General features: G+C 43.1%; 1 protein-coding gene across 5 annotated transcripts in view; it reads left to right on the forward strand.

The window, feature by feature from the left end:
- Dgki (diacylglycerol kinase iota) overlaps window positions 1-24,086 on the forward strand; it is a 459,452-nt gene that overhangs the window by 218,113 nt on the left and 217,253 nt on the right. For 2 of the 5 annotated variants that reach the window (XM_057763104.1, XM_057763127.1), the window contains exons 7-10: window positions 8,101-8,172; window positions 11,770-11,886; window positions 17,803-17,877; window positions 18,410-18,508. In XM_057763104.1, the coding sequence (XP_057619087.1) occupies window positions 8,101-8,172; window positions 11,770-11,886; window positions 17,803-17,877; window positions 18,410-18,508 (363 nt within the window). Of the gene's footprint in view, window positions 1-8,100; window positions 8,173-11,769; window positions 11,887-17,421; window positions 17,545-17,802; window positions 17,878-18,409; window positions 18,509-24,086 lie in introns of all 5 variants that reach the window. The other 3 variants (XM_057763112.1, XM_057763120.1, XM_057763132.1) reach the window with 3 other exon arrangements.

Below are 24,086 nucleotides of genomic sequence, written 5' to 3' on the forward strand. Positions count from 1 at the left end.
ATTATATATATGTAAGTATAATATATTACATATATTATTACAATAAATATGTTATTATGTAATATGTTGTGTAATATGCTTATAAATAATATATTATATGTATTGCATATTATAGGATATTATTATAATTATAATAAATCTATAATGTATTATATAACAAACATATATAAACCACTTAAGGTTCACACAAAAATAAATTGTAGTTAGTTCTACTAGTGGAAGCATATTTTTCTCAACCTGGCAGTTAAGGGCAGAGTACAACCAGTTATTTCTTGCACAACCATACAGATGGCATGCTTCTCAGTTCCATGATTCTGTTCAAGCTGTCCTGTTGCTTCATTTGTAACTGTGTTAGCATTGATCTTACCCTACGGCTTAAAATTTAAACTGTTTTAGCCTAAAAAAATATTACCAAGGTAGGATGATATTTTTACTGGTCAAGGTATCCCTTATGGGTCAATCAGAGGTAGAAGTAAGTTTCCTTGGAGGAGCATCACCATAACTGTAGCCAGTTGTACTGATGGGAAAATGCTTAGCAAGCCTCCTGGGAATTCTAGGATAAGCCCAGCATTTGTAGGCTTATACAGTGTGGTCTCTATTGAACCGAGTGCTCCGCTGTAGAACATGTTTCTGTCATGGACTGGGGTGAGGCTTAGTGGCTAAGAGACCTTGCTGCACACGCGGGAGGCTGTAAGGGCAGATCCCCCCACCCATATAAAGAGCTGAGTGTGAACTCATGCACCGTTACTCCCACACTGGAGCTTAGGCAGCGACACGATGGCATCTGGAGCTTTCTGGTAAACCATCATGGTGGGGGAGGAGGGACACAACAAAATAACAACAACCAAATAGTGTTCTTCTGGTTCAGTGGGAAATCCTGGCTCGAGGAAATAAGGCAGAGAGCAATAGAGGAGGGCACAGTTTAGTACAGTCACACACATGTGAACACACATGCATATATATATGTATACACACACACACACAAACCACATGTATACAAAAACACATTTACAGACACACTTTTTGTCCTCAAATTAGAATGGCTATGAAAGATTAAATATAAATATGATAACTATATAAAAACATCTCTGTATAATGTTAAATACAAACTGGTAGCCATTCTTACAGGTTTCTGCCCAAGTTTTAAGATCTTGGGATGAGCTGTGCCCTTCTGTAATGTCATGGAGCATGATCAGTGAATCCTGGAATCAACGCTTTCTCTATATAGATGGCCATATATAGAGGAGGAATGTTAAATTGTACTGAGAATTCTATTCCTTACATGTTTCCTTTACACTTCCTTCTCTTCCAGGATACTCGATTTATGATCTTCTGCTTGTAGCAAGGATCTTTAGACAAATGAATGGAATAGGGAAAGGAGAAACAGAAATTATCAGAGAATATCATTGACCAGCTCTGATTGTATATGCCAGTTGCAAGTGATGTTGGAAAAAGATAGCTTGAGATGCCGCTGAGGGAGGGATGTGTGTTCGTCTGCAGGTGTGGCTGTGACTCAGCACAGCCCCAGAATGAGAATGTGCTTTGGGCAATAAGCTCAACCTAAACTATGCAGAGCCTTTAGTTAATGCTACCATTCAACCCAGTAGTCCAGAGTCTGAACTTCTCAAAGATGATTCTTACAATGTAACCTTCAGTCAGCTAGTTTAAAGCAACCGCAGGTGTTATGAAGACACCACTGACTTTGATTCAATTTGTAAGGTTCCTCACTGTTCCTTCTGATCCAATTCAGATGAATGTACTTATTTCTACTTTGAAAATCTTAAATATTTGCAACAATTTTTTTTGCTCAAGATAGACATCAGTATAAGAAATGAAGAAAGTTCAGATAAATTGAACTCTCTACAAAAAATGAACTTCAGTCTTACAAAAAAGGAAATTGTTGCTAACATATTTTACACTATACCACCCAACCAAGGAAAACACATATTATCATCACACTGGCCTCATTTCCAAGGGTTCACAAATGTCAGTGAAGAGCTAGACTGGATGGTTCATTGAGGAGGAAAATGTCAGTGGCTTGTAAATATTAGGAAAGGGGCTGGTTCCGGTGGCTTTGCCAAGTTAGGGGCGAAACCTTTCTTTGGATGAGATCATTCTAAACAGCAGTTTCCTGGTCAGTTAGGTCAGTTTACTTTCAGTTAGGTTGTTGTGAATCTACACCTCATTCACTGGAAGCTCTTGGTCACTGACCAGATATAGCTGGTTAGAAGAGGTTCTGTTGAAAGAACTAACGCTGCTAAGTCTTGTTTAAATGGAAAAGTTTCTCTTTTCCATCAGCGAGTCCCAAATCTCACCCTATGAGATGATACAGTTAAAAGAGTAGTATAGCAGCTGAACTGTCAAATCTCAGCCTTTCTTTGCAAGGCATTGTGAGCTTTGTACCTTATTTGTAATAAGTATTTCATAGATCTAAGTGCAAAATGTATGAGTATGTATATTTCAAGACTTAGGAAATATTTGAATAAAACTACTTAGAGTTCTTTTTCAAAGACAAATAATAATAGAGGCAAATCAATTGAGTCTTATTTTATAATTCCCTTGGATTTGGACTTTTTATCACTTTATGAGCCTTGGACATGTTGGTCGACATTGGAGAGACTTACTTTGTTGTTGCCATTTTAAGTTTTGGAGACATGTAGAATATCTGCTCTTGTGTTGGATCAAATCGAGGAAGGATTGGCCTCTAACCAAGAGATTCTTCCACCTCACACCTCAATTAGATACAAAACCAATAAAATAATTTCAATCCATTCCATGTAAAGCCATCTCCTCTGGTTTCAGTCAAAGCCAGACAGCTGAATGCCATTTCTTACATGCCCTCGATGGAAGAAGGGAGAGGCAACAGGGTTTGAAGCCACTCAGAATAAATCTTATTTAAACATTATTCTAAAGTCTCAGTTTGATTGGGGGAAAAATCTCCAGAGAACCACCAGAGTCACTTGGTTGATATTTTTAGTCTGGAGTCAGTTGGATCCAAAGCATCTGGCTTCTTGTCCTTCCTTTCTTCTTTCATAGGGCTGAGCAAAATTTCCCTGAAAAACCACAGAGTCATTTGAAATTCAGTCAGGGCATCTGCCTGTACCATAATAGAAAATCTGGACCAGAATTAAGCCTGAGGGATTAGGATCTGGTTCTTTTTATTATGCTTAAGAGACTGACCAAAATCTCCCCATGGCAGTTCTCAGGAAACTTGGTCCTCAAAAGCTTATGAACAAGCCCTGTTTATGTCCATGAAGTAGATAAGAACTCTGAAGCCATGGTCTCGGTGACTCTGCTGATATAGTCTAAAGCCCCAAGCTGCTTACCTGGAGGCTCAATCCCCAGGGACCCACCACAGTTCTTTGCTTAGTTATGCTTAGTGCCCTAGTTGTGATGGGCATTGTTTGTTTTGGGTATCAGTCTGGCTGTCAGCACCCCAATAGACTGTTTTCTACTTGAATCTGGAAGACTAATATGGAATACAATGGAGGATGCAACTGAGTGCACACAAGCTGTATCAGTGAACAGAGTAGCACGCAGTTACCTTAGAGAGAAGAGGTCCCTGATGATGAATTCATCCATAAAAAGAACTTTAGTATATATACACAGACATCCCCACATATGTGTGTATGTGATATTACAGCATTACATTATCTCATTAGATGCTTATCCCCATCTGGAATTGGAGAAGATTTTGAATTGATCCCATTTTGGAACTCAGAGAGAAGTTAGAAGTCCATGATTTGCCTAAACTCACCTAGATGATAAGAAGATCCAAGAACTGTTCTCGGCTTTCCCATGCCTCTGCTTCTGTTTGATGTACAACTGTATGAGTTGAGGGGCTGGTACCCGGGTCATAGCATTTAGTAGACCTCTCTTTGAGGATGGCATTGCTATCATGTTGCACCTTATACCCTATTGATAGCTCACACATAACATTATAATACTGAGCATTTCTGAGTGAGGCTTAGAAATCTAGTGTGTTTGCAGTGTCTAGAGTGGCTGGCTACCTGCTCGACTAAGGGTACTGTGAGGAGGTACAGTTTCAGATAGCTTGGAAAAGATGTTTAAAGTTTGTATAGTACGATGTTTGTAACTGAGTTAAGACATTGGTAGCAGCCACGTTCTCATTTAGTTAATAATACAATATGTGCACAGTGATACTTTAAGAATTATTCTAAGTTCCCAAGAACTATGAAGTGATTTATTTCAGGACCTTATGCTTGTAATGAAGATGGACGAGCATATCAAACCACCAGTAAGTTAGGGCAGCCAAACAGTGGCAGGGGTGAGGTCCAGGCAACATAGCCAGTGGAGAGATCGTGCACACTGAAATAATATTGGAGGACGTTTTAGGTTTTGCTGTGGATTTGAAATGTAGAGAATGATGACAGCTTTCTAGGTGTTTGGTTAAGAATAAACAAAGAGGGTAAGCCAGAGGCCCAGACACGCGCATTTTAAAGAACAAGACTTCCTGTAAGACCTTACAAGACCCATCTTACTGGGTAGACATGAGTTTATAGTAAGGATAAAATATTGATGTCAAAGCATTGATCTGGGAAATGGTTAAGATGATAAAGTGTTTGCCATGCAACTGTGAGAACCAGAGTTTTGACCCTCCCCGCCCCAGCATCCACATAAAAACTGGGTGAATTCGACTGCTTGTAACTCCAGCTCTTGGGAAGCAGAGGGAAATGATTCCTAGGTCAAGCTCGCCAGCTACACCAGTGCCAGGTTGAGCGAGAGATCCTGCTCCAGAAAATAGAGTGGGGAGTGACTGAGGAAGATTGTTAACCTCTGGCTTCCAGATGTGCATGCACTTACACGTGTGTGTGCCAGAACACATGCAAGTGCGCGCGCGCGCACACACACACACACAGAGAGACACACAGAGAGAGACAGACAGAGAGAGAGACAGAGAGAGAGACAGACAGAGAGAGAGACAGAGAGAGAGACAGACAGAGAGAGAGACAGACAGAGAGAGAGACAGAGAGAGAGAGAGGGAATCCAAAACTGATTGGGAGGACTGTGATTGGTACTAAATGCTTGGATGAATGATTGATTCATCAATGAAGAGGTGTCATTGAAGCCTTTGATCAGGAGACACACGGAAAGGATACCAGCTTACCTTGTGACCGTAAAGAATAAGGGGGTAGGACTACTGCTGATAAAGAGACGAGACATAACATGAGCACAGTGTCACATGTGCAGTGGGCAGGGGACACACATGGAGGCCTGGATGGACTTGAGGACCAGTGCCTGAGAGATTTGTGGGCTCTGTCCCATACCAGCTCCTTCAGACTTTCTCTTAGACACTTGCTCCTTTGGTCAGACAGTGTCACGGTTTTTGCTCTAGCCCTGGAGGAATGTGTCATCTCTCCCTTTCATTGCTCCCTCAAAATTGACTTGGATGAACTTTTCAAGTGTCTCCAACGCTAAGCCCTTTGAGCCTCTTTCGGACATATTGAGCAGCTTGGTATCATTTTTGAAAAGTCTTGCACACCTCGTCCTCTAGCCCAATAGATTTTAAGTCCTCTCAGTGACATTCCTGTCAGGTGGCTTTGACACTTTGTCACTGGAGGTGGCTCATGATTGCTGTGGGCATATGGATGTCAAAGCTGACCCTATATTTCACTTAATCTGTGACCCAGAAGCAATATTGTGTTGGGGAAAGGCCCCTGCTGTTAACAGAATGAGGTTTAGCAAGACATAGCTGGAGAGGCTGTGCCAGGGGTCCTGGAGTTCACCCAAGGTGAATGCGTCACAAGAGGGCTTGCAGGGGGCAGCATGTAGAATCCTGTCTGTGGTTTATTGTAACACAGAGACACAAAGCAAGGTCAGCAAAACGGAAACACAGGGTGAGCCTGGAAGTAACCAAATACCATCAGCTTCCACTTCGAGTCCTGTAAACTGTGCTAAGTTCTTCCAGTAGTGAGCTGCAAAACACATATAAATATTATTTATCTATCTCATTAACACTCCTCGCCCAGGAATTTCACTGAGTCTTGTTTGCCTAAGTATCTTTTGCATAACACAGAACAGAATGCTATACTCCCAGAAGGAAAGCAGGGGTTCAGCATGAGCAGTATTAGGCCAGGAGCCATTCAGATTGTTCTGGGAACTGAACAAAGTATCCCAAAGGGTAAGATGTCAGAGGCTAAGCCTGTGCCAATTTTGCAAGCACCTTTCCTAAGGATACAAGTCTCTCTAAGGGTGGTTAACTCTTCCCTGAACAGGAAACAAAGATATTCTGGCTGTCGTTAATTGTTAAGGAGAAGTTACTACAAAGCCAAAAGAGTCTTATCATAATTCCAAATTAAGAAGTCATGTTTCCAATTTCTCCCTTTCTCCCGTTTATCACCTCTGTAGGAGGGGAGGGGAAAGAAGGTCAATATGGAAGAAGAGGAAAGGAAGGGGAACTACCACAATAACACTAAGGATGCTTGAGAAAGCCATAATGAATCATTTTATATTTATCTAAATTTACATATAACACATATAAGTCTATGTATACATACAGTTTAAATGAAATTATGCCATTTAAGATGATAATGCTTCACCTAAGAGCCATAGAGAATCTAACGAATTCCCTAGTGTCAGGCATGAGAAACCTCCTTAAGAGTTGTTGGTCGTGGGAGTCCAGAAGACTCCTGAAACAATAGAGGCTGTTGCTATTGTCCTCGGCTGCTTCCCAGAAGTTGAAGGCTAAGTCCCCATTGCTGAAGACACTGAGCACTTTGGATGCAAGACAAAGAGGTCTTGAGCTGGATCTGACCCCAAGCCCTCCCCCTGAGGATTAGCATTTGCAGTATCCTAAGGTGCTACTGGGTCTGCCAAAGGAGCAAAACATCCAGTGTTCTGCTCAGCTGTGACACCGAAGAACCAGATCAATGGTCAGCACAGCGAGATTGCCATAAAGGCACAACAGTGGCGTGTCAATTGGACTTAAGGCCAATTGAACATGAGGGAAATCATGCCAGGTACTAAAACCTAACCAATTACCTGAGTCTAGTTAGATAAGTAATCTCCTAGGAAAGCCTGCTATGGCCAATTTCCTAACCCAGGGTAATTCCTAACTGCAGTATAGACACTTATCCTTATATGCACCGTCAAGTGTAGCTCTGATCTCCACCAAACATACTTCTTTTTTCAATAGGTGAAAACCACTGCAGAAAGCTATAACTAGTCACTCTGCAGAGAACGATTCACTGTTGGGTGCCCAGCCCCAGATGAAACACCACCCCCCTATCCTTAAGGCTCAGGGAACATCTTGGAAGAGGGGACAGGAAGAATGTAATAGTCAGAAGGCCAGGAAGTCTGCTGCAAGATTGAATCTTGTATATTTGACAGGGAGACTTCACAGGAAGAGTGAAGTGGCTGAATCGGGGAGAAGACTCGCTGGGCGTCACTGTGTACTTCCTTTGGGGGATTCCCTTTCCTGATGGGAGAGACAGTTTGCTTGTTGGTCTAAGGACATTCTCTGACAATTGCATTGTCTTTGTTACTGCTTGCTGGTTAAGAATGAAACTGTAAAGCTGCTTATTTTGAGAACAAACATCCTGTGGGAAGGGGGACAGCCTTTGAACTTACTATTCTAAGCTTAGGCGTCTCCCAGACCCTGACATCTAGGCACTGCCTTTGCTATTTAATTTCTCTTTTCCTGGGTTCTCAGATACTAAAGCTGAACAGAGTCTCAATGGTATGTGACAAGGTGAAGCAATGCTTTTTATTTTAGTTAAAAATATGTAATTTATGATATAATATATACAGTTTATGGTATTTATGTATGTATACATATACTATATGTTCATACATACATATTTCTTAAGGGAAAATCTCTTAGTGTGGCTAGCTTAGGGAAGTTTGTGGTGTGGTCTTCCACACCACAAACTTTATCTCATGCTCCAGATGGCCCAGAAATAGAAAATGATTTCATGGCGGAAGGTGGAGAGAGTCGTTCTGTGTGGTACTTGCAGTGATGGTTACTATAGCAATGGGTGACAATTCTGGCCTCTTTTACTTCGGTGAACCTCAGGAGGGCATGTATGGGCTGCAACGAAGGAGGTTTTAAATTCTCTGTCTCTTGTCCTACTGTCTCAGGGCTTCCAGCAAAAGTTCTCCTTCCACAGTAAAGAGATCGTGGCTATCAGCTGTTCTTGGTGCAAGCAGGCGGTAAGTGTGGGATGAAATCTGCCCCGTGGACTCGCGTGTGACTGTAACTACCCATTCCAGTGCTTGGGCTCCTGCCTGCGTGTGGAAAGATCACCCTCACTGAACGTTCAGTTTTTAACATATAGCATCCTCAGAAGCAGAAAGACTGCAAAATTATCCAACAAAAGCAAATATAAGTAGGGGGAAAAGAGAGAGAAAAATTTTACTTCTTTCATTGAACTTGAAGCCCAGGATGAAAGACTGGAAACCCTCGCTGATTCTCACCGTGGAGCTGGAATCTAGAGCTCCTTCTGCCTAGACCACCCACGTCTTCCCTGTCCACGAGACAGCTAAGGGCTCCTCATCATACCAAAGAAAAACCCAGGGAGCCTTGAGTGAACTCTGCAACCCAGGGCCAGGCATGCTGGTTCTCCTGGTCCTGATGTGGGTGGCTTTGTTGTGGGTGTGTGAAGAGCGAGTGCCTTTCGCGTTGTCCCTTAGGTTTAGATGTTTCTGTAGTTCCCCATGCGCGCGCCCACTGGAATATAGCCCTTCCTTATATTTGACTGTGCACATTCATTAAGAGCCCACACTAATTTCCCGTTTCCTCCTCTTTTGTCTCCCATCTTTCAAGATAGTCTTGCTACATAGAATATGCAATCCCTTGTATTTGTGATCCTTCTGCCTCAGCCACCTGAATGCTTGGATTATATGATATGTGTGAACATATCAGCTTTCCATCTACTTTTTTGAGTGACTGTGTAGATAAAAATATATTAGCCATTTATTGCAAAGGAAACCTGAGAAGAAGGTCTGTGTTGTGTTAGATTCAAGGTTCACAGGTCTACAAACAGCAGATTCAAAGCTAGCAAAGGAGCTGGAACAGATACAGTTTGAAACGAATGCAGTTGATATTTTTGTGGGTTAAACTTTTTGCACTATAGCAAGTCTATACAATTCAACCTTTTTTTTTTTTTTTTTTTTTTTTTTTTTGGTTTTTCGAGACAGGGTTTCTCTGTAGCTTTGGAGCCTGTCCTGGAACTCCCTTTGTAGATCAGGCTGGCCTCGAACTCACAGAGATCCGCCTGCCTCTGCCTCCCGAGTGCAGGGATTAAAAGCGTGCGCCACCACCGCCCGGCTTATACGATTCAACCTAATAGTCTCACTAACGTAATTTCCCCAAGGCCTCCATTTGTCAAGAGCCTCCGGTGATTAAGTAGAGACCCATTGTTCTGGAAGGTTCGGTGTTTGCTGTGCCACCATCATCCCAGTGTTTTATTTTCTTGGCATTTCCATGTTTTCCTACTTGTCACACATGTAACCTTTCTGCTTCTGTCTGTCTAAACACATGCTCATAAGTACCAGGCTATCCTACTATAGTGAAACTCTACATTCTAAGGGCAGGATCTCTCTCTGGGATTAAGATGTCAACCAGTCCCTAATGCTTCCCATGCTGCTGGCCTTCCTGACCAGGAAAGAGCCTGCTACTGGGATAGCATCAAGGCAAGTCTGTTCTGATAGACTGATGCTCCTTGACCCCAGGTGAGATGTCTTGTTCAGGGTCCATTTATTTGAAGCCTTAATCCGACTTTACAGTGAGCACTCATATTCTCCTCATTAATCAGTCATCTAACCAATTCACTAATAGAGACTGGCTTTCCACTTAACCATTGCAGCAGAACTTTGGCCAATTTCACACATTTTTAATATCCCAGAAAGTGTGGAAATCGGTTTTGCAAGGTCTTTTTTTTTTTTTTTTTTTTTTTTTTATTTTTCGAGACAGGGTTTCTCCGTAGCTTTTGGTTCCTGTCCTGGAACTAGCTCTTGTAGACCAGGCTGGACTCGAACTCACAGAGATCCGCCTGCCTCTGCCTCCCGAGTGCTGGGATTAAAGGCGTGCGCCCGGCTGCAAGGTCTTATATGCAGAATATATCCACAAAAATTGCAGTATTGATCTGTTGTAATGGTACAAGTAATTTATTCCAGGAAATTTGATGTCAGATAACTAAACAAATAACTGATCCTTCTTAATGAAGGAGGAAAACCTTGGGTGAGGGAGCTGGGCTTCCTGTGTCTATGTCTTGGCTCCAGCATTTAAAGGCTATACGTTCCTGAGTGCACCGGTTAGTATCCAACTTGGAGATGACTCAAGTTTAAGTGGAAAGAGTTGCTTAGACAGTGTTTGAGAAAGGCAGTGGGCATCCATTGAGGTTTAATCTGAATTGCTAAAAAACAATCAATTTTGAAAGGTTCGAATGGTATTTTTCTGGTGTGGCATTCCTCTGGTTTAGCTTGTTTGTGGATCCCGAATGATGGGTGGCATGGGAAGTTATTAATTATTTAATCAATATTTTATCCATGATTGATGTTAATTAACTACTGGACCACAGGAAATCTTGACAATATGCAAAAGTCCAAACAAAGTCTTTGTGATCATGTGGAATAAAATTAGGGTAGCTGTGTTTGCCAGTTTTCCTCAGACAGTCCTAACTGATGTCTGTTCTTCCGACACTGTTATTATCAGTGCTTTCTTTTACTTATTATGTATACAGTATTCTGTCTGCATGTATGCCTGCAGGCCAGAAGAAGGCCCAGATCTCACAATATTTGATTGTGAGCCACCATGTGGTCCCTGGGAATTGACCTCAGGACCTCTGGAAGAGCAGCCAGTGCTCTTAACCTCCGAGCCATCTCTCCAGCCCTTCTTTTACTCTTAAATAGCTCCAGTTCAGTTGAAATGTAAATTGTGTGTTTATTACAATAAGCATAATTCAAGATCATGCTATTAAATTAAAAAAAATCACTGTGATTGGGACCTAAGTCCTTTAATTATTGCTTAAGCTGATTTTGAGGTTCATTAGAAATGAAGTATCCCCACACATGGCTATCACCCCATAATCAGAAGGTGACTGAAAATGTGGTTAGGCTGAGGTGGCAGTGCCAGCCTCACAACCGAGTGGTGAGTGCAGCCCCTCCCACTGGGGGATTGTGTGTTTCTATTACTAGTTCATGTTTCCTTCCTTCCTATAGCAAACAAGTTCCTCAGGCTTGCTGAGTGTAATAGGGCCACTGTATTTTTAAGGGCTCTAGATGAGCCCAGAAGTGATCTCTTTGTGTTATGCTACCGCTGAGGTTAATAGCTTCCTAGAAGAGACCACTTGCTTCCTTCCTGGCTCCCTAGGTTTGAAAGATTACTTGGGAGGATCTACAACGATTGTAGAAACAGTCAGGAGGTGGGCATTGTCTTCCAACTGTCTTCATTTTCTCCTCTGTATTATATAATAGAAACGGTTGGGTGTAATCAAGGTTAGTAGAGCCCTCCAAGACTCAGCATCTTTATAGAAATAGTCCATTTAACAGTGAGAATGTCTTAGCAAGCTTCATCCTGCTAGGTTCCCGTTTACAACTGTTATGTCTATGCTGAAGTGAATCACTCTGGTCTCCGGAGTGATTAGATGGTTGAATGCTGATGCGGTCATGTATTCCTTCATATGTGCTTGTGTGTGTGTGAGTGTGAGGATGTGTGTGTGCACGTGTGTGTTTTTGTGTGTAGCTAGCCCTTCCTGCTGCGAATTACCTCTTACTCGGAATTGCTCATTAGCCTGTTTTTCTCTTCAGTTTCACAATAAGGTGACCTGCTTCATGCTGCATCACATCGAGGAACCCTGCTCCCTGGGGGCCCACGCTGCTGTTATTGTCCCTCCCACCTGGATCATTAAGGTGAAGAAACCTCAGGTAACTGCAGGATCCTGGTGCTGCTGGCCTAGAGCAGAGAAAAATTAACCGCTGTGATTTGCTTTTCTCCCTCAATAGTCTTCAGGCTCCTATAACCTCCACAGATTCATCCCTGTGGTCTGGTGCTTGGCCACTAAGCTTATCTCACTGGCCCATCATTTGACCTCATTGGGCTCTCTCGTGGAACCAGACTCCCATCCTCACTAAAAGCCAGTTTCAGAGTAAGGGTGTATCCTCCTCATTCACGTGTAAAGACGCTCTGTGCAGGCAGGTCTCCTGAGTTCCAGTGAGTCCCAGTGAGGAGATAGTGGGTTCTTACACACTCTTTCCCTCCAAGCGTGAGAGGCGTCCACGGAGAGCAAGGTTGGCCAGCATCATAGTTTGGTTAAGATTTCTGCCAGTCTAAAGGGCAGACTGTGAGTCATGACCTCCATTACATAGGAGGTCTGCTTAGAGAGCCACCGTGGTTTCCTAAGGCGAATTGAATCTGCTATTTTAGTGCCTAATCCCATCCTGTGCTCTTAGTGGCTTTCCTGTTTAAGCCAATCTCTTTTTATTCATCTGGGGGACTTTCCTGGGGATGGAGGGATTATCCTTGTAGGGATTATCCTTCTGTTTAAAAGGTGGGTGGGATTTAAGAGCGGTAGGCTAGAAAGCAAGTGGCAGGCAAGACAATAGCACCCTGTGTACAAAATTATATTCCTGGGCCTGTGAGCTGAGTTGGATCATACTCGGTCTGCTGAGACATGTAGGAGGAAGCGTCTAAAATAGCAGGCCACTCTTGGTTAAGGATGATTATACGGCTGAATTCCTATTCCAGAGTCCACAGTAACCTTTTCGCTATATTGTGTTTCACTAGGAAGTATAATCTTTGAGGAGCTAGATCTCAGCGTATTCATCTTCAGACATCGTACTGAATATAATGACATCTTAGAACATGGCAAATTAAATGCTTCCTTCATTGAGACTATCTTCTTAACCTTTTAGAGTTTAAAGACTGCGAGAGAGGATCAGTAGGATGTGAATACGGATGTATGACTACACACACGTACAGAGAGATAAAGTGGACAGACAGATAGATGATGGATAGACAGACAGTAGAGCTTCCCGTAGTTGGACAGTCATCCTGCTCAGTTATGCCCCCCATCTTCCTTCTCCAAGCTTCTTCTCAATGTCTCTGAGGGATTTTCTGATATCTTTTGGTCTCCATGCTGTTAGCAACTCACCTCTAATGAGCTGCACTCTGCACTTTACGGATCTGTCAGTCATAATCTGATCACTAACTCCAGCTCGACTGTTAACCCCTGATTTCATAGCTGTGGAATTCAGCCTTCTTCTAGCTGTAGTAAAGGAACCGTGCTAACAGTGCTATCCCTACTTGGCAGGGTTTTCTTTCCTGGTTGTTTTCCTACACACTTTGGCTGGGTCTATTTTCTACAACACCATTCTTGCCCTATCGTTTCTTCTCTGTAAGGAAGCCTACTGCTTCTGACAAAGTCTGCATGTATCAAGAATCTGTCCACCATCAGGGCAAAGAAACATCCAGCTCTTTCTACAAGCTGGCCTTCCTCTCCCAGAACCTACAAATTACATTTTAGATACATTTATATCTCTCCTAGGGAGCATAAACTCATAGGATCGAGTTGGGACACTGTAGTCTTTGCAGGGAGGATTGTACTTAGTCCTGTAGTTTAATTCTTAGTGCTCAATGAGTAATATACACATATTATCCCTGTACAAAAGAAACTGCAGATAAAAAAATGGCTCCTTTCATTAACGTACAAAATTGTAGATGCCTCTCCTAGCTTTTCCATCACAAAGCCATAGTTTACATGCTTAGAAATGCGTCATGGGATAGATAGAGAACTGTAGTGTGCCCAGGACTGAGGGTCGTTATTGAGTGCCATGCTACAAAGAATTCTTTAGAACTTGTTAGTTAAAAAAATGGCTCTTAGGTAGATGTCTCTAGTAGTACACATAGTCCTAAGCCATTTTAAGCTGTTCCCACTCAGCAGACATTTCCCAGTTGGTTCATACCCTTACTGATAGCTGCTACATGGTTTCTAATGTCCTGTTTGCAAACAGTGCTCTGTCAACCTCTCTACTCCCGATGAGGTTTTCTTTTTCTTGCTAGTTTTCCTTCTTTACTGTCTTATTATGATGGGATGAGCTTTCATTTCTGGAGTACCGTGAAATGGAATAACAGGCTTTCTTCAGTGACTAACGCAATCCCTCAAACTTGCTTAAACTATTTTCTTGGGTTGATTCTGAAGATCAACCAGCACACGTGATTTGATGTTACTTGGAGCTCTTGAGACCTGCTCCTCAACTTTGGAGACGAGTTTTCTTTGTTTTTTGCCATTGTTAGAGCCACCTTTATTCCAGTGGGGCACCCGGAGCAGAAGGTGAGCATCTGTTAAATAAACAAGCTCTGGCGTCTTCCTTTTGTGACCTGTCAGAATGTTGTCTGGTGTTTGTGGGAGACACTCCCTTTGTATAATGAAGTGCTATATCACTTTTAGGCCTTTTAATATAAGCAATTATTTATGACCCCTTAACCTGGAAAAAATCCCTCAAGGGCATTAAGAGCTAAAGTTTCATTTACAGTTAAATGATTCATCCATAAGGAGGTCTTAACTGCTCAGGAAGGAGTCGTAACTCTGATAACAGTCTGGTTGATGGGTTCACTTCCTGGCAAGGTGAGATGGTTCTGATACAGGGTCCAAGAAGACAAAGGGCCTTTATTTTCTCTAAAGTCTTTCACCAGGATAGGTATAAAATGCCTAGAAGGCAACTACTATTGAGATTAAAAGGCCACAAAAACCAGTTTGAGATGTGTTGATCTTGTAAGAGAATCACTTAAACCACTGAGTTAGCTGCCCTGGCTAGAACAGGCATGCTTTGTTTTAAAATGTCACAGAAGTGTGAAATGTTTGACTCTTTCATCATACAGTAAGTTTCGGATATTGCCTCTGTATTCTCGCAAAGCAGGCTACTTTTTTGAATTCCCCAGTACTAAGCCAGACAGGGAAAGCTTTGCTGTAAATTAGCACGAATAGGTATCTTAGCTTGTCATGGTGGTGGTTCATTCCAAATCTGCCTTCCTAGCCATCGGTTTCTCCCAAGATGCTCCTGCCTTGTAAGTGAAGAGATGTTAGACATTTGTACCCAAGCAGAAGGGAACCATGGGAATAGTGAGGTGTGCTGGGAAATTCCAGAGTTTTTGCTATTGCTGTTTCACCATTCTTGATGCTGTAAGCATCCTCAGATCTCACACAGACACTTGTGGGTGCTGTAAGTCAATCACTACACTTGTTTATAAAGAAAGCCTCAGATGCATTGGTCTCGGAGACACTTGCTACATCTATGTTGAAAGATTGTTTTGTGTGTCTGCTTCTTACTAGACTTGAGTTGCTTGCTTGCTCTGTTTTCAGATTTCTTCCCTCATTTCTAGTTCCGTGTTTCCCAAATGTGCTTGATCATCAGAATCACGCCAGATGCTATAAACTTTATGAAAAGTTTAAGAAAGTTGTGTGAGATCTTCGCTGGGTGCAGTAGAACTGCATCTTGGAATTTAATTGTTGAGGCCCTTAGTGTGTTCCTGGGAGCGACTGGTATTTGCATTTATTTGGTCTAGGCAGGAAATGAGCTAAGACACCAAAGCAGTGGGGAGACAAGCCATCATATCCTAGGCACGATTGTGCAAACCAGAAGAGGCTTAGCGAATAGTGTTGGTCATATGACTGTGATTGGGGTGTGGTTGTGCACTAAGAATTTGTGCTGAGTATTGAGGCTAACAGATGTGAGCAGATGCATATCATGGAATGGATACAAAACTAACTGCTTCACATATACCATTTCTTGTTTAAACTTTCCAACCGTCCTATGAGGTAGGTGTTGTCATTTCATGCTGAAACTAAGAGTCTGTTGTTTCAAACCTTCGCCTGACTCGGTAAAGTGCATACATCTCATCACAGGGAGCTGCCACGGGATTTGTAGCCAATACATCAGGCGCATGGTCCTCCTGGTGATCTACTTTGCTGGGGTCTCTTTAACGCCACGTTTCAGTTACAAAGCCTCATTTTCAGCATCATGCATGATAGTATCACTCGGGAAGCTCTTCATCTTTGCTTTGGCTTTACTTCAAGATTAGTGGGGTTGCACAGGATCTGGGCTGAACATCTTTTACAAACTGTCCGAGCGGGGATAGAAAGTGCTGCTGGTTGAGGAGGGCCTGGAGCATCATTTGATGACACCCAATAGAAGTTTCTTCCACAGGCTTCAGCTTATTCCTTCTACATAAACTGAAATTGATTAAAATATGGCATCGGCCTTTAAAACGAAAAAGAGACAAGAATGTGATAAAAGGTGCCTCTAGCCGAGGAATTTAGAGCCAGATCTGTTTGCAGGGGAAATCTAGTCAACAATGAATAGTGAGGAAAGCTCCAGAATCGGGAACACCCAATTTTTTGAATCTCTTTTCTGGAGAGTCTCCGAGGTCCTGAAGACATTTTCCTTTGGTGGAAAAAGAAAACCAGGGGATATATAGTGGTTCTTCAAGAATTTCCTTAGCCTTGGTGATCATGGGTTTCCTCTCTTCTTCTCCTTCCTTCCTTCCTTCCTTCCTTCCTTCCTTCCTTCCTTCCTTCCTTCCTTCTCTTCCTTCTTTCCTTTCTTCTTCCTTCTCCTTCCTTCCTTTCCTTCTTTTTTTCTTGCTTCTCTATCTAAGCAAATGTGAAAGAAACACAAGCTCATTTGACTCCTGTTGAATTTGATGCATTAATGTGTGTGCTGTAGACTAATGTTTAGTTTTGAATGCTCTAAGAAGAAAATACTTGCAGATTAGCTATTTAAATTTCTCCAAGCTAGTTTGAAAACTATTAACTGCTCAAATAATGTAAGTGTGTATTCTAATGTCAACTTCTAAGTTAAGAATTCTGCATTTCAGGCTCTCAACACTTGATCAAACATCTATTATATGGTCAGTACTCTCTTACCTTTGTGAAGATGCAGTTTAATTCATATTGAGTCCACTAGTTAAATCTGATTTATGTTTGGTCTTCAACCAGTAAGTGTGATTGTCCTGTAAGAGTTCCTCCTCCAAGTATTTATAGAAAATGGTTAGCCAAAGTAATCATGGATTGTGGCTCATAAAATCTCTAGAAAGAGAAAGCAAAATTAAGGGTCACTGTATGTCAGCAACTTTGATTTGCTTCCATTAAAATGTTCAGAGCTACTTAGTGGAGAGAAGAAATTTAAATGAATGGATGTTGAGACAGAGAAAGAAAGAGTAATGCTCACTATTACATTATTATATCATGATAAGGTTTCTTCCCAGCATTTGAAATATTATGTATCAGTGTTGATAAGGCAGTTGGATTGTGAAGTTCTACTGGGATCAAGTCTTATTTTAATTATTTTATAACTATTACTAAAGCAGATCATAAAAAGTAAACAAAGAAGGAAAGTGAAAAAAAAGTGAAAAGAAAAAGAAAAGCATAAAAAAATGGCCTCCTTTTTTACATTTCCACATAGGTGATCTCCATACCAGGAGATGAACTTGAACTTGGTTGGGCGGGAGACGGACCTGGTTGGGCGGGAGACTGGAGCCCCTCAGAGAATTTGGGATTCTTCCATTTTTACTGGGAGGGTTGGCAGGTATACCATGTGTTGTTATGTGAGTCCATCAGAGCCCCCGCGGCTCCAGCTCCCTGCCCCCTGCGGCGGGGAGTCAGTTGCTCACTCTGGAGCACTGGTTTCTGTCTGTGGCTTACCCATGAGCAGTGGCTTGGAAGTGTCAAAGCATGAGAAGCATGCCGTCAACAGCATGCGCTGCTGTCCTCTTCTACATGGTTCTGCATGGAGATGTGGGGGCTGCCTGCCTCTGAGTTTAGCCTGCCCCCTTCTTTCCCACAGAACTCCCTGAAGGCTTCCAGTAGGAAGAAGAAAAGAACGAGCTTTAAAAGGAAAGCCAGTAAAAGAGGAACCGAGGTAAGTCAGAGAGATGTGTTAGGCATCAACTTCCTCTGCAGAGGCTGCTTAGCCCTGAGGATCTGGCCCACACTTGTTCTTGAGGTGTTGCCTTCTAGACGCCTTTTGCCCTTTAGTCCCATTTATGTACATCGGAATCCCTCCTGTTCCAAATCCGCCAACCAATCCATCAGTTAATCAAATCTGACCTGCCATATCAGAGTCAGAGAATCTGCCCCTGCTTGGAGTGTCTTCCCCAAAACGACGGTGATGGTAAAGATGGCGATGAGACCTGACACTTCCAGAGCTCTTAGAGAATGCAGAATAAAATCCAAAGCCTAGCTCAGTCTTCTGGAGTAAATGATAGCGGGCGGGGGGTGTGTGGGTGGGGGGGTGCTTTCTTCCGGGTGATGTGAACACACTGCCGTGAAGGTTCAGTCTTATTAGATAAGACTCGGGATCCTAGGGGTGCACAGTGTTCTCTCTTCCCTTGCTGTGTGATTGCTTCCTAGCCATGGGCATTTATCCTAATAGTGCTGCCTGCCTCTTCCAGCAGGAAAACAAAGGTCGTCCTTTTGTGATCAAGCCCATCTCCTCTCCTCTCATGAAGCCTTTGCTTGTGTTTGTGAACCCAAAGAGTGGGGGCAACCAGGTAAGTCATTTCTCGTGAGTTTACCTTTGAATAATTGATATGTCAAAGACACAGTCTGCAGGATGAAGTAAAATAGCACGGTAGCTTGTGCCAGGACCAGGTTCAAAACCCCGAGAAGCCTGCCGTCCTTCCATCCACTGCCAGACCAGATTGACATTTTCCTTACAGATATTCTAGAAGAAGCCTTTCAGAGTTTCTTTTAGTTAATAGGTTTCAGGGTAAAACAAAAAAAGGGTTTATTCATGTTTATTGTGGCCACACTGAGGAAGAGGAGAGCAAGTGGAAGGACTGACTTCTCCTTATGTGTATATTTCCTTAGGTTTCATAATTACCAACTTGTCTTTATTTCTTCCTATTATAATTTAACCAGACTCCTGTGTCCCTGTCCTCAGTGAAAAGAATAACCAGAGGTCATTTGTCACAACTGTAAACAAGTACCATAAGGCCAGAGAAATCATCAGTTTCTAAAGACTTCATGATTTCTTCTGCGCTCTGCCCACTTCTTTTGGGATAGCTTAAGATCGACCCCATTTAAGAATACAAAGACATTCTTACAGAAGTTAATGGCATTCCGACAGCAACCTTGTTCTGTAAAACCATGGTTTTCTCTGTAATACAGTCCTTTATCTTTTTATCCATTTTTCTTCCTGCTCTCTGGGGCTTCTTATTAAGACTCTTCTGTGGGCTTTGATTTTCTGTTATTTTCCTGGGAATCTGGATGTGTAAATATTTTTTTCTGACCAGTAAGTGTACACTTTACACTTCAAGACAAGACTTTGTGAAGGTTCGCCATCAACAAATAGAGATTTGAGACTCTTTAATCGCTCAAGTAAAGAAAGATGTTGGTTATTTTGTCATCAGAGTTTTGATTAACTCCTCCAAATGATGCCATCATTGCTAAGATAATAGATGTTTCTCAGGGTGCACTAACTATAGCGAGACTTGCCGTGTGAGAGCCCATGGTTTAAAAAGAACTCCCATCTCCTCCTTCTTCGAGATTCCCAGTCACTAGCAATATTAACAATCTATTTCAGTCCTATGGAGAACAGATGTACCACAAGAAACAATTTATTTTCTGTAACCCTTTTTTTTTTCTCGAGACAGGGTTTCTCTGTGGTTTTGGAGCCTGTCCTGGAACTAGCTCTTGTAGACCAGGCTGGTCTCGAACTCACAGAGATTCACCTGCCTCTGCCTCCCAAGTGCTGGGATTAAAGGAGTGTGCCACCACCGCCTGGCTTCTGTAACCTTTTTCATGTCTACTAGTGATGATGTTCTTCCTATTCCAATGATGTGGTGGTACAGTAATGAGTAGAAAAGGACCAAGTGATGGGTTCTTAGGTCTGATGTTCAGTTTGCCCTGAAACACGCCCACTTAGGGGCTGACATCCTTTAGCCTAACAAGGATGAGTGATGCAGTTGAGAATCAAGAAATGGAGCAAAGCAGATGCAATTAGTTCCCTAGTTTAGGTGTCCTGAGACCTACAGGTTAGTTGGCATCAGCTATATTTTATCAAGGCACTTCCTACAGAAAGCATATGTTTTGAGATAGGATCTCAAGTAGCCCAAGCTGGCTTTGAGCGCTCTGTAGGGTCCAGAATGACCTTGGACTTCCTGATCTCTCCCTCCACCTCCTGAGTCCTGACATTACAGCATACGCCACCATGCCTGGTTACTGCAGTGTTGCTGGGGACAGAACCCAAGAATGCATGTATGCTAGGCAAGCCCTCTGCTGACTGAGCTGTATTCCCAGCCCTGAAGTGAATTCATGAATCAAACTAAGAGATGCCCCGCATTGGACACTCAGATGTTTTTTGTTTTGCCTGCCTTTGTGAGACTGACGGACTAGATAAGATCTAACCCTTTTCCTGCTCCAGTCTCTGCAAATAAAGTAATGCTGGAGACTTCTTACATTATCTATTGCTGCTCCCAAGTTCATCAAGGACTAACAGATTAAAGAGGCTTAACTGATTTTGGAGGACATCTTTTTTGTTAAGGACACAAAAGTGGCTATTGGGGGGAAATGAGTCATGTGACCTTTGTTGTGTGTTCCAAACTGAGTGCACCAGACTGCCAGAAGGGTCGAGTTCCAGATGGAAACAGAGACTTTGGTGTGAGAAAGAAATACTGTCCCGGAAGAGGCTGAACTGGAAGAGGGGTGCTATGCTACACAGAGGAGGGAACACGAGGGAGAACCCCCTTCTCCACCACGGGAAATTTCTGATCATCTGTCAAGGCTCACCAGAGCCTGGCTAAGCCAGTTGTCAAAATCAGGCACCCGCTCGGTGGTGTTCTAAGACCCTGGGATGCACCTGACTATGATGGACCGTCAGTAGTGTTCTCTGGGGGTGTGTCCTCTCGGGTCATAGGTGCCAGCAAGCTAGGGAATCTTTGAATCCTAGATTCTAGGTCACAGTGCGTAGCAAGCAAGTGACTGTATAGTGAGAAATACAAATGATGCAGCCGATGCAGGGTGGGGATTCTGCACTGTGATGACACTGTGGTGGGCAGGACGTGCAGAAAAGGCTCCAGGAAGTGTGATGCCGGAGAGACTAGAACCAGCTCGTGGAAAATGCCGTAAAACTTGGGTTTGTGCCATGGAAACTGGGCTTCAAATCTTTTGGTTTATGAGCAGAAAGGCGACATGGTGAAGTTTAGTGTGCAGATACTTGTTCGGGAGCCTGCTAAGGCTCAGATGCCATCTCAGTACATCAGGGTGGCCCTGACTTTCCTCATTTTTTACATTCTCCTGATGCTGTCTCTGCCTCTGCCTTAAGAGGACAGAGCTCATGGTCTGGCCAGGGCTTCCTGTTGCAATAAGTGGGGTGGGGATAGGCATATTCTGGATTTTTTTCAGTTTACCAATTAATAATTCACTTATTTTACTCATCTGATTTTAGGTAAAGAGCATTTTTTGACTCATTTCCTCTCTAAAGTGTTGGCTCCCAAACTTTTTTAGCTTGCATTAGCCTTAAGCAAACAACTGGATGATATCGCCATCTAGTGGCCTGAAAAAGAATTGTTCCCCCCCATACTTCCTTAGGCATGAAAGAAAAAAAAGTCAATGTTTTGAAGGATAATATTAGGACTTATATTTGAAGGATTATATTATCATAAGCATGCACCAGGACTGTCTCTGTTAAACTACACATTTTTCCCTCACCCTTTCTTTTCAACATCACAATAGCTATCCCTAGTTTTCCAGAGCCCTCGGGGTACACACAACACTGGTGTTTTGTAAAGGTTTGGACACAGGTTGTACTGTTGGTACCAAAAACATTTGAGGGGACAGAAACTGGGTTCAGGGACTAAAACATCAGCTTTGAATTACTGTCCCTGGAGGAGGGAGACTGAGGGCAGGAGACGGATTTACTCCAACACAGTCCCCTCTGCTGTGTGGGGAGTTCAGTGTCTCTTTTCATGTTATTTCATATGCGTGCACAGGGGCACAGATGTTAACCACTGGAACAGATCTCCATAGTACTGAGAGTGGAGGTACTGAGACTCTGCTCACACTGGCCAGTGTGAGTTCCAGGTCAAATGTGTGGTGGAAACTTAATTCCTGGACCAGAGCTCTCGGGCTCTGACTGAACAGAGGATCCGGGAGGAAGGGGGGTATGGGGGATTGGGAGGTAGCTGCTGGTGGGCAGATTCGTGCTGGCTGAATTTGTACTACTCCCTCTGAACCAGTGTTTCCCCCAGAAAAGTTACCCCTCGAAGTCATCATACCAATATGGACATGAGGGGACAGATAAAGAAACTGGCTTCAAATGAGAAATCTGACTCTATAAACTGTCTCCAAGATACTTGGATGCATTGTTTCAGTGAAGTAGTTAGATTTTTGAAGTGCTGGAAAATTTGCGATCTGGAGCTAAATAAAACTTTATTGCTTTCTGCAAATTCAGGCTTCTGTGGGACAGATGGGTTTGGAGCGAAGGCCGAGAGACAGTAAGTCGGTGAAGGGGACGTGTCACAATCCAGTCTCAAGACCGCCAGAGCCATCTCGACAGATGAGATTAAAATAACAGAATCGCGAATCTGTTTAATGTCCCCTTTTCTATGTTACACAATTGTTGGGAGCATGAGAAGTGGGACGATAAGACATAAGCCAAGCCTTCTGGCTCCTCTGATGGCCTAAACCTTACCTGTTGGTAACTGCAGTAGTGATATATCAGGGTGCCAGTCCGACTTTCCTTGGTAAAGCATCTCAGGAACTGTTTCCTACAAAGTGAAGTCCAGACGTTTCAGCACACAGGGCTTAGTCTATGGCTTCCTCCAGCTGTTTCGTCTTGCACCGCATCCTGCCTCTTGCCTCCTAAGACTGCCGGATGTCGTTTTCCGTGGCACATCTTGCTTGTTTACACCTCTAGTGACTTCCCTTGGGATCGTCACCCTTCCTCTGCTCCTATGGAGACACTCCACTCGTCTTTCATGATCACACTCACATGGTACACTTAGGATACCTTCATCCGACCTAAATTCGCGTTTAGACATTGTCTCCCCAGGTGGCTGTGCTTCTCACTGGACGTCTCTGTCACAGCATATTTAACGGCTTCAGTGAATTCATATGTATAGTGTTGATTTCCTTCACTGTGCTCTTGAGTATAGACCCAAACACAGAACAGAGGCTAAATCCACAGTTGCTGATGGAGTGGTGGCTTCCTTGGGATTGTGGGTACTGGAAATCGTTATTCTTAAGCTCTTCTTCCCACTGATCCCTTTCTTCCAGCTCGCTTACTGTCTGGTCAGGTGTTTCTGTCTTGATTATCTACATCATGCCTACATGATGTGAACTGGGACATAGTGATGCTGTAGGATGGTCCTGCAGTGCTCTGATGGAGGGCTGTGTGCTGGGGACTGGGCTGTTCTGAATGACTTCTCCATCGTGATCAGATTTTGCCTTATGAATATCGCATAGAACTTCCTTGTGCAGCCAGGGGATCCCTGTGTGATTCATCTTTCCCTTCTCCCACCTAAAGCTACCACACACCCAAGAGTGGGTGGTGGAGCTGTGGATGGATCTTGTTCATATCTGTAATAATCCATCTGCTTTCCAAGAAGCTGCATTTTCCTCCAGCCGAAAGGGACAGGGTAACTTTCTTCAGCCCCCTACCAGGAGTACCCTAGTCACATAACAACTGCAGAGGTCAGTGCTCAGCAAGTTGTTACACCTGGGAGTTGAACTGGAACCCACGAGCGCTGCTTCTCTTCCATTCAAGAAAACCAGACTCCTGCGTACAAGTTCCAGGCCTTGGCGTTTGGCATGCAAGGTGTGAGGGCTGTCATGTGCCTGGTCTTGCTAATGACAGTTCTGTAACTGACTGAGTAGATTTCATCTCAACACTGAGAAAGACGCACATTACCCTTTTCTGGTGAGTCCCTTTTGTGTGACCATTCGGTTCCATTTAATAAGCAGTGGAAGAGGCAATCAGTGGCTCTCATTTCAATGTGGGCGTGTCTAGCTTTTATGAGCATCTACTTTTATGCCCCACTCACTAGGATTGCTTTAAAGAAGTGATTTCATTTAAATTCTTGTCATTTCTCTTCATGCCATATTTTGGAAATAAGTGTGTATGTGTGT

This window comes from Chionomys nivalis, chromosome 1 (assembly GCF_950005125.1).
Source record: "Chionomys nivalis chromosome 1, mChiNiv1.1, whole genome shotgun sequence".
Taxonomy (NCBI): Eukaryota; Metazoa; Chordata; class Mammalia; order Rodentia; family Cricetidae; genus Chionomys; species Chionomys nivalis.